Source organism: Amblyomma americanum, chromosome 6 (assembly GCF_052857255.1).
Source record: "Amblyomma americanum isolate KBUSLIRL-KWMA chromosome 6, ASM5285725v1, whole genome shotgun sequence".
Lineage (NCBI taxonomy): Eukaryota > Metazoa > Arthropoda > Arachnida > Ixodida > Ixodidae > Amblyomma > Amblyomma americanum.
The window spans coordinates 59254616-59263391 of record NC_135502.1 but is presented as its reverse complement, the minus strand read 5'-3'; the positions used below and the strand labels follow the sequence as shown (position 1 = coordinate 59263391).

Genomic DNA, 8776 nt, shown 5'->3' with positions numbered 1-8776 from the left:
ATATCTGAACAACGAAGGGAAATACGAACCTAAGCCCACGAATGCGACTAAGGCGCAGATTAGATTTCAGTGCTGAAGAATCGCGCTACTATAATTAAGACGGCCAGGCTAACATACAAGCGAATTCTCACAATTACAGTCGCAGAACTCCGAACTTCTCGTTGCAAGTTCAAGAACCTTCTTGTGAGTTCCACTGGAACTGCACTGCCGCGACAAGACGACCGCCCAGCTGTCGCCGATGTCAAATTAAAAAAAAAAGCGTCGTTTTGCTTTCTATCCAAAGGTTTTTACTCTGAAACCTTCAGTGGGCTTAGTGAACCTACAGTCGTTGCTGTCACCTACAGTTTATTGCTTGACGCATTTAGACCTTGATATAGAATACCGCTTTTTCTTCAAGTTCAAACAAAGGTAAGACGCAAAATAATTCTTCTCATTTATAATTAGCGCAATAACAAAATTAACACTTATAAATTTATGTTCAGCCGTGCACAACAAATATGCATGGTACTGCTCGTGAAAGCTAAGGAGACTGGTGGCGTTCTCTCATGTCCCAGTGATCACGAACTAAAGCAAGCAAATTCATTTTCAAAAAAGTTTACAGAGTTAATAACTGTCATCTTCACTTTTGTAACTCTGTCGTACGAGGGCACAATCGTGGAATCGCAAGCGCGAAAGCCAGGCACATGCGGAAAACGGCGGGACAGTGTCCGGTCCAGAATAGAGCTTTATTTCTACAGGCACAAGTGTACCATATTGGAAGCGATCTCCGCCAGTGGAGCGAACAGCGCCAGAGTCGATCTTGTGCCATAGGGGGAGATCACGTGACTCGTTGCGGCGGCAGTGGGTGCTCGACTGAACTTCTGCGTTTTAAAAGATACAGACCACCTTATTTTCTCTATTTTTCTCTGCGAGTTTCTACATTGCATATGTTGGCCGTTTGCAGTCGTAGTAACAGTGGAAGGTTATTTACGCTTCTGCTACGGTGGTTTACTACAGCCCCAATGCCACGTACGCGACGCAGCCCCAGTGCAAGCTCCGATTTCAGTTCTTTCGAAAAATAAAAAGCTGCTACAACTGTAGTTATTTGCGCTGAGGACGGCCAAGAAAGCGAGTGAACAGCGTCGCATGTGCACCAAGCATTTCAAGGAGCAAAACTGTTTAATCAGTTGGTGCTAAATGCTTGGTAAGTAGCAACTGGCACCGAAGGAGCTGGCTGAAGTACTCCTCTATGGAGGCAATAAGCATATAAAAAATGTTCCGTGTTGTCTCCTCTGCCCTACTCCCCCCAAAACAGTAGGAACCAGACGAACCACTCCTCATTCGCAAACACCAACCGAAACCGACTGGCCCGCATTCGCTTTGTGCTGCATCGATATGTGTTAACATTCCGCACAGCTGCACACCTGCCGCATAGAAATTATTTTTTGGTTGGGGTTCAGTGACCTGCTACCTAGGACTGGAGAAGCAGCCGCTTCAGTACTGCCATTAACGGCAGCAACATACGCGCTGAATGACGGCTGGGGAGTATTGATCGCTGCAGCATGGTAGCGACGCCTCGCTCAGTTGACGAGATGCTTTGTTGTTGAAAAAGACGATTTAATGCCTCAACTGAAAAGTAAACATGACCAGCCATAAACACGAAATCTTGCCGATTTGAGACGCATCGCGAAGCGGGAGTGCAATGACGTCATCCAGCTTCTAGCGTCACGTGGGCGGTAACGGGAAATAAAGCTACGGCATATCTTTCGGGCCCAATACAGGAACTAAAACAACGGTTCTGAAATAAAAATAAAACAAAAATAAAGGTGCACAAGCAGAGTCCAAAAAATCTCGTTGACTTCACAGCGCTATGAGGAGCCAGTTGCGTAGATCTCCAGCAAACTGTTTAGGAAGAAAATTTCCCCCTGTATTTGGCCCCGGCTCGGTTCCCTGAGATGCATCATAAATGGCGATAAAAATGGTACACGCGTCAAATGTTAGGGGCGACGCTGCAAGGAATGCATTCCTGCCGACTGCCCTAGAAGTTGTTGCTGTGCCCTTGGAGGCTGGCACATGCTCATGACGGGTATTGATCACACAAGGAAGAAGTCAAACTATATGTATGATGTCCTTCTTCTTCTTCGTCGTCTACTACTTATTACACTTCATCTACCTCTTTCTTTTTTAACGCCTCCCTCATTTTTCTTTCCATCTTCCTATCTCGCATGTTGGCCTGGAAAACTGGATAACATCGAGGTTATGTTCCTTTTCTTAGTCAACTACTTCTTTTGCTCATGTTGATAACACGAAGAACATATATTTGTAAATACGCAGTAATGAATGCAGTGTAGAACATTTTTCCTGCTCATCTGTACACGTTTAGAGACATGGGTGCTCTTTGTTTTAGCAAGATGGATTTCTGGCCGACTTAGCTATGGTTTATTAAAGAAGTATAACAGCGCAAAAGAGACAGCCGAAAGGAGACACAGAAAAAAGTACTGACTCGCTGATAAAACCTTTAACGCAATAGAGTAAAACGCCCCGTTACACAGAAAATCTGGCGTTGTCGGCGTTACCTATAGGACTGTGAACAAAGCACCCTAGGATGTTACAGGGTAGCCCGCCACTAATTTTTAAAAAGGTTTTTGAGGTAAGAGTATGGCTCTTGCGGCACAATGCCAGTGCTGGCGGAACCAAAAACAGGTGAATAGCACTAATTAGTAAGCTGGTTAACGAGATCTTACTTATAGCAAGCCCACTATCCCAGTCTTCTTTTTTGCTAGATTCTAATAGGTAACTTTTGAACTATTCAGAGTTTGGAATCTCGCTGCGATTAGAGATTCGCAGCTGGCTCTTACTTATAGCCATACCAGCTTTCAGAATCTCAAAAACGCCATTTCCGACAGTGCTGTGGACTCTGGCATTTCCGGCGCAATTTGAAAATCTCGTTTCGAGCGGTGACTGCTCAGCGACGTCCATCCAATAGCGACAATCCGTGGCGAGCAGCCATACGGCCTTCTCTGCCAAGCCTCGGTTGGCGCAGCAAGAGCAGCGAGCAGCGATGAGCGGGATTTTCGAATTGCGCCAGGAATGCCAAAACTCGTTCATCCTCAGCACTGAAAGCCTATAGGGCTATTAGTATCAGCTAAGTATTACGACGAGGCGCCGAATTCTAACAGCTAAAAAGTTGATAGAATTGTTAACCAGCTGACTAATAAAGCGATTCACCGGTTTTCTGGTGCCCGCCAACACTGGTTTTGCTATGCCGCAAAAGCCGTGCTCTTATCTCAGAAAGTTTTTTTTTTTTAAATGAGCGGCAGGTTTCTTTTAAACACCTGCTATAATCAATATATTTCGAATAAAGCTCAGCTGGGAGTGTGCGCTCGCCTCCTGCCTCCTTTCAGCGCTATTCCTTTATTGTCCTTAATCGTTGTCCAGGCGAGCTGCGCGGACGCAAAGGGGAGGATGAATATGGCATAAAAGCTCTACAGAATGCATTTCCGAATTAAAAAAAAAAGACGCCGGCAAAAGAGGCACGCGGACGCCCCGCGTTTATTAGTTGAAAACAGCCCGGGACACCTTGTCGCAGTCGTCCTCCCTGTACCTGGCGGCCAGAGTCGGTTCGGGGCCGATGTTGAGATAGACGCCCTCGCTTTTCGTGAACTGCGGCCACGTCACGTTCCGCAGCGATCCGGGCTCCCTGCGGGGACGCATTCCGTTATTCCATCGAAGCCATCAACAGCGAACGCCCTCCGGCCATCCCCCCGCCGCTTTATGGCGGCGATAAGGCCGCCAACTCGCTCCGGTTTTTCTCCGCAAAGAAAATTTCGCCAAGACAACGAAAAGAATAACGAGGTGCAAATGCGTTTCGCCCATTTCGACATAGCGCGTCGAAAAAAACCCAAGGAAAAACTCGTTTCACAGTAGCTCAAGTGGTTGAGTGGTTCTGGAGATAAGCTGGCAAAAAAAGCGTCTAAGTACTAGACTAGTAAGTATTAGTAAGTAGTCTAGTAAGTACTAGTAAGTACTAGAAGCTAGTAGTAAGTACTATCAGCAAGAAATGGAACGCGAACAAGACAATCGAGCCACGGACAGCAAGATATGAAGCTCTGAGCCAGGGGAAGAGCAATACTGGCTCCGGTTATTCTACTGTAAATTTGAAGGCGCAAAGACTGTTCTTCAGAAGTGTTATTCAACCTCGCTTGGATTTCCACTCCAGAAGCTAATATGTTGGTGGTTTTGTATTGCCACCCCACTTTTCTTGTTGACGTTTCTTTCGTTGCTGAGAGTACATCTTAACCTCTTCTAAAAGCAGCTCACTGCAGAGCAGTCGATTAAGCGATGTTGTTGCTGGGGTGTCCAGCATACGCACAACGACGATAAGGCGGAAGGGGCCCTAAATCACGGGTAAGGTTGCGATGTCACAGCATTAGCGACGCAACTCACCCCTCTGCAGCGAAACGGGCCCACATCCTGAGCAAATCCTTGCTCAGCGCTTTCTCAGACTCAGTGACGTTCAGGAACGCTGCGTCGAGGGCGTAACCCAATGACAGGAAGATGTCGTCCAGGTGAGCTGCGCCCTTCAGACGGCTGGTCGAGTAAGAGGGCTTGTGCTTGAACACGTACATGAACACCTTGGTGTTCACATTGGCGGTGTCCTGGGCGAACTGTTTCATGGGGCAGTTCACCACTATGTCACCTACGGCCTTCGCGAAGAGGGCCTCCGGGGTGTCGTCCTTGTACTTCTGGGCGTAGTAAGTGACCAGGTCGTTGTACCCATGAAAGCCTAGACCTAAGGTCACGTTCTGAAGGTACTGAAGGGTCTCGCTTCGGGTAAGTTTGGACGCATCGTACTTCGAGAAGAGCTCGAGGAACATGCTGGCATAGTAGGAGCCCTCGTTTTCAGTTGTGCCTATGATGACATTTTTCGACACAGCCGTGCTCTTCAAATCGACGCTGGCGTCATCCTGAATGTCCTCGTACTCGTTCGGCATGTACAGGGTCTTCCAGCTGCTCAGCTTGGTGGCAAAGTCCAGGATCGTCTCGGGAGTCCTACTTCTCAGGCAGTCCAGTACAGTCTTGGGATCGCCCTTGCAGCCAAGCTTTCGCACAAGCTCTTCGTGCTCACGCGCCTTGGCCTTGCTGTCCCCCTTCCAGTGGCGCATGTAAGGCGAGCCGCTCATCATGACAACTTGATGGAAGAGGTCCGAGGCTCCAGTCACCGAATGCAGGAGTCCGACCAGGGCAGCTCCGACCTGATGGCCCATAATAGTGATGCTTTGGATGTTGCCGCCGAAGGCTGCCGCGTTCTTCTTAACCCATCGAAGCGCCGCGTGTACGTCCAGGAGGCCCTGGTTACCTTTCACTTCCAGCATGGACGACCGGAAGAAGCCGAAGACTCCTAGTCTATAGTTTGGCACTACGACCATGGCGTTGCCGTACGCAGCTAAGTACTTGCCGCTGTAGAAGGGAAAAGAGTTTCCCCCAGAGTAGTAACCGCCGCCGTAGATGAATACGATTATGGGGTACTTAGGCACGTTGTCTGTAGACTTCCGCGCCGGCACGTAGATGTTGAGGTAGAGGCAGTCCTCGCTGCTGTTCCTGTTGTCCAGCGTCATCCTGCCGACGTTCAGGGACGGCTGCGGGCAAGGGCTGGGTTGGTTCCTGGCGTCCAGGAGGAACGTCCATGGCCTCTCCAGGATAGGGAGCCTCTGGAACCGGTTGTGAAGAAGGGCGGGCCGCATGAACGGCACGCCGTAGTAGATGTGCAGCCGCCGCTCGTCGAAGGTCTCCTCGATGCCCTGGAGCGGCCCGCAGTGCGGATACGACACGGGCGGAGTGTATTGCTTCTCCGAAGAGAATGTGACGACGGCCGTGACAGCGATCCAGATCACCGCGAAAAGGGTTCGGACGGCGATGATGGCTGCGCAAGTGGCGCGCCGCGTGACGGAAAGAAGAAACACACAGAGCGACGTTAGAGGACGTAAAGGATGGTCTAAAATATGCTTTAGTTAACGGTTCTCAGAGAGGACTCTGGAACAGCTATTCTACGCGACCAGAAGGGAAGAATGCCCCCGGCATAGCACTTTATGTTGAGCCGTCCACTGAACTTAAGCGTAATGCACATTAAGCTTTTACGAAGTGTGGTCAGAGAAAGGGTAAATAAAGGAAGCGAGGAGGGGCAGCAAAAGCGAACTGAAAGCGCATTCATCTGGGCACCTTATTAGCAGTGACAGTCGCGCAAAACGCCCTTCCCGCGCACATTTTACACGAAGCCATCAGCATTGTTTGTACATAGCAAGGTATTACCACGCTCCGGTCAGACTGAAGAGCTTTCCGCGAGTTTATGGCTCAAACCTCGTATTGTCTTTCTAAATTCTAACGACGCATTAAAGGGACACTGAGCTATTTTTGCCTTATCTTGTCGGTCACCCTAAACATTTGCCGACCTCCGTGGCCTAAGATGCTGTCTTCAAGGCCACTGAAGTAGTATGCCGCCATCAGCCATATTATTTTCACGGAAGTCGAAAAGGCGGGCTCAACTGAAGGTGTTGTTTCTTATGAGTATGGCTCCTTAGGGGCGGAAGGGGGGGGGGGGGGGGGAGTACATCACCAGCACTCCACTGTGTTCTGCGATGTCCAATGCTGCATGTATCGCACCAGGCGTACTTCTATAGCTTTCGTCCCGATAGCTGTCCAGAATTAGGATAGAAAGCTTCAGAGACCTATGTGGATGGCAGTGCCAATGGGAGGCTGTTTAGAGGTCTCCTTAAGATAATAATATTCTATTTATATCTAAAGCTAGTCTGCATTATGTGCAAGCCAGCGTAAGCGTGCCAGCAATAAATTCCCCATCTCGCAACTGACAGAGCTGGCTGCTGCGTCTACCGGGTAATGAAAGCCACTTGTTCGTTGTCATTAACAATTACAAAAGCGAGCGTAGGAGGCCCAACAGACATTATTGCGTTCACCTTTTCATCACTTAGTGAGACAAAGAGTCTTGAAACAAGAAGTGCACTACATTCACGAGCACTTTAACTAGCCTAGTCAGTTGCTGAGCACTTCAGACTGCTCTCTAGGCAAGATATATACTTCAACGACAGCCTTCGCACGATAGGTGAGTGATACCAATGATAAAATCGCCTGGTCACTCAAGTTGACCCACTGCTTATTGTCATCCGCGATTGGACGCTTGCAGAGCATAAATTGTGTGCGTCTTCTAAGCCTTGGTCATAGCAGCAGTATTGTGTCTTTTGACGCAAGAATGCGCCTCTCAAGTAAGGAAACACTAAAGTCACAATCAGTTTCCTGCTTTAACTGCAAACACTGTGTCTGGTTTTGAGCTAATGGGTCCAATGAACGTCGCTATATTGCGCAAACCTATACAACAGGAAATAGCTGCTGTCAACAACAAAAAAAAGAAAGAGGAGTCGACACTGAGATAGAAGCGGTAATGTTTTGTCTCGTCAGGATAACGGGCTTGAATTTGAGGTTGATTGCAAAGTACAGGCGGAACTAGCCTTGCGTAATGATGCCGGCAATTGCTCCACCGTAGCGAAACTTAGATAATGAAATTAATGTCAGCCATTTTGGTAGCACTATTCTGCACCCAGCTTTCTTGTGTCTAAGTCGTACGAGCGCTCAGAAAAGCATCTAGCTGCCACCACTAGAGCCGCTGCGGTGGTTCAGTGGTTATGGCGCTCGGCTGCTGACCCGAAAGACGCGGGTTCGATCCCGGCCGCGGCGGTCGAACTTCGATGGAGGCGGAATTCAAGAGACCCATGTACTGTGCGATGTCATTGGACGCTAAAGAACCCCCAGTTGGTCGAAATTTCCGGAGCCTTTCACTACGGCGTCCCTCAGCTTGAGTCGCTTTGGGACGTTAAACCCAATAAGTTAACCAACCAATTTAGCTGCCACCATCAGGTAAAGACAGATGGACATTGATATTCGAATGTTGCGGTGCCTGATCGTGTCGAACATGGAGACTTTGTTGGTCTCTCTTAGTGTAGCGCGCCAGATCATCAGAAAAGGCGATGGGCTGTCCAACACCCGACCACATTATTTTGAGCGTGATGCGAGATGCCTGAAAACGCAGACAACGCGCTTCGCGCAAAATATAAGGCGGAAATGAGCTAACCCTAAGCTTGGTCAAAAGCTACATTAGGGTCCTTCTCTACACGCGGTGCTCTTTCGGAGACGCGGGCAACCACAACTCGCCGGTAACCGAGAGCAACTCCGTATTCACTCACAGAACTCCGGGATGTCGTCGATGGACCTCTCTTCCTCCATGGTTTTCTCAGGCGCTGCTCCGCTGAACTCGTCCTTCCGCTGCGGCTGCCGATCGTCTTCTCAGCTCGTGTTCCTCGCACGAGCTCGTGGATCGCGCGCACTTTTTTTTTGTTTTCAGAGAGACGTGCGCAGTGATGGTGATAGTGACTGGGTTGTTCCAGGTAAACCACAATGCGACTGGCGAAGCTTGCGGCCTGTTCTGTGAGCGAGAACCGGAAATAACCTCGCCGATCCCTTGAAAAATGGACTGTAGACAGTCTATAGACTTCTTATAGAATCTGTTGCCTTCCTATAGATATTCCTTTTTGTCTACTCATAGTCTATAAGCTCTCTACAGACAAAAGTCTACTAAATGTGTATGGCCATAAATCTATAGAATGTCTATAGACAGTGTATAGGATTTGTATTAACTTTAGACTGTTCTCTAGGGCTCGTCTATAGAGATTCTATTACCTTAAAGAAAGAAGTCTTTGCACAGTCTATAGACTTTCTAAAGAAGTTTTTA

General features: G+C 48.6%; 2 protein-coding genes across 2 annotated transcripts in view; one reads left to right on the top strand and one right to left on the bottom strand.

Annotated features, from left to right (window-relative positions):
• Positions 1 to 3534: 3534 nt before the first annotated feature.
• Positions 3535 to 8313, bottom strand: LOC144095291 (acetylcholinesterase-like). Its single transcript, XM_077629070.1, has 3 exons — positions 8232 to 8313; positions 4426 to 5902; positions 3535 to 3679 (listed from the first exon to the last, which is right to left on the bottom strand). The coding sequence occupies exons 1-3, from the start codon at positions 8269 to 8271 to the stop codon at positions 3535 to 3537; spliced, it is 1662 nt and encodes a 553-aa protein (XP_077485196.1). The 5' UTR covers positions 8272 to 8313.
• Hdc (histidine decarboxylase) overlaps positions 6985 to 8776 on the top strand; it is a 31379-nt gene continuing 29587 nt past the window's right edge. Inside the window, exon 1 of the mRNA XM_077627086.1 lies at positions 6985 to 7096. The gene's annotated coding sequence lies outside the window, so the exon portion shown is untranslated. The remainder of the gene's footprint in view (positions 7097 to 8776) is intronic.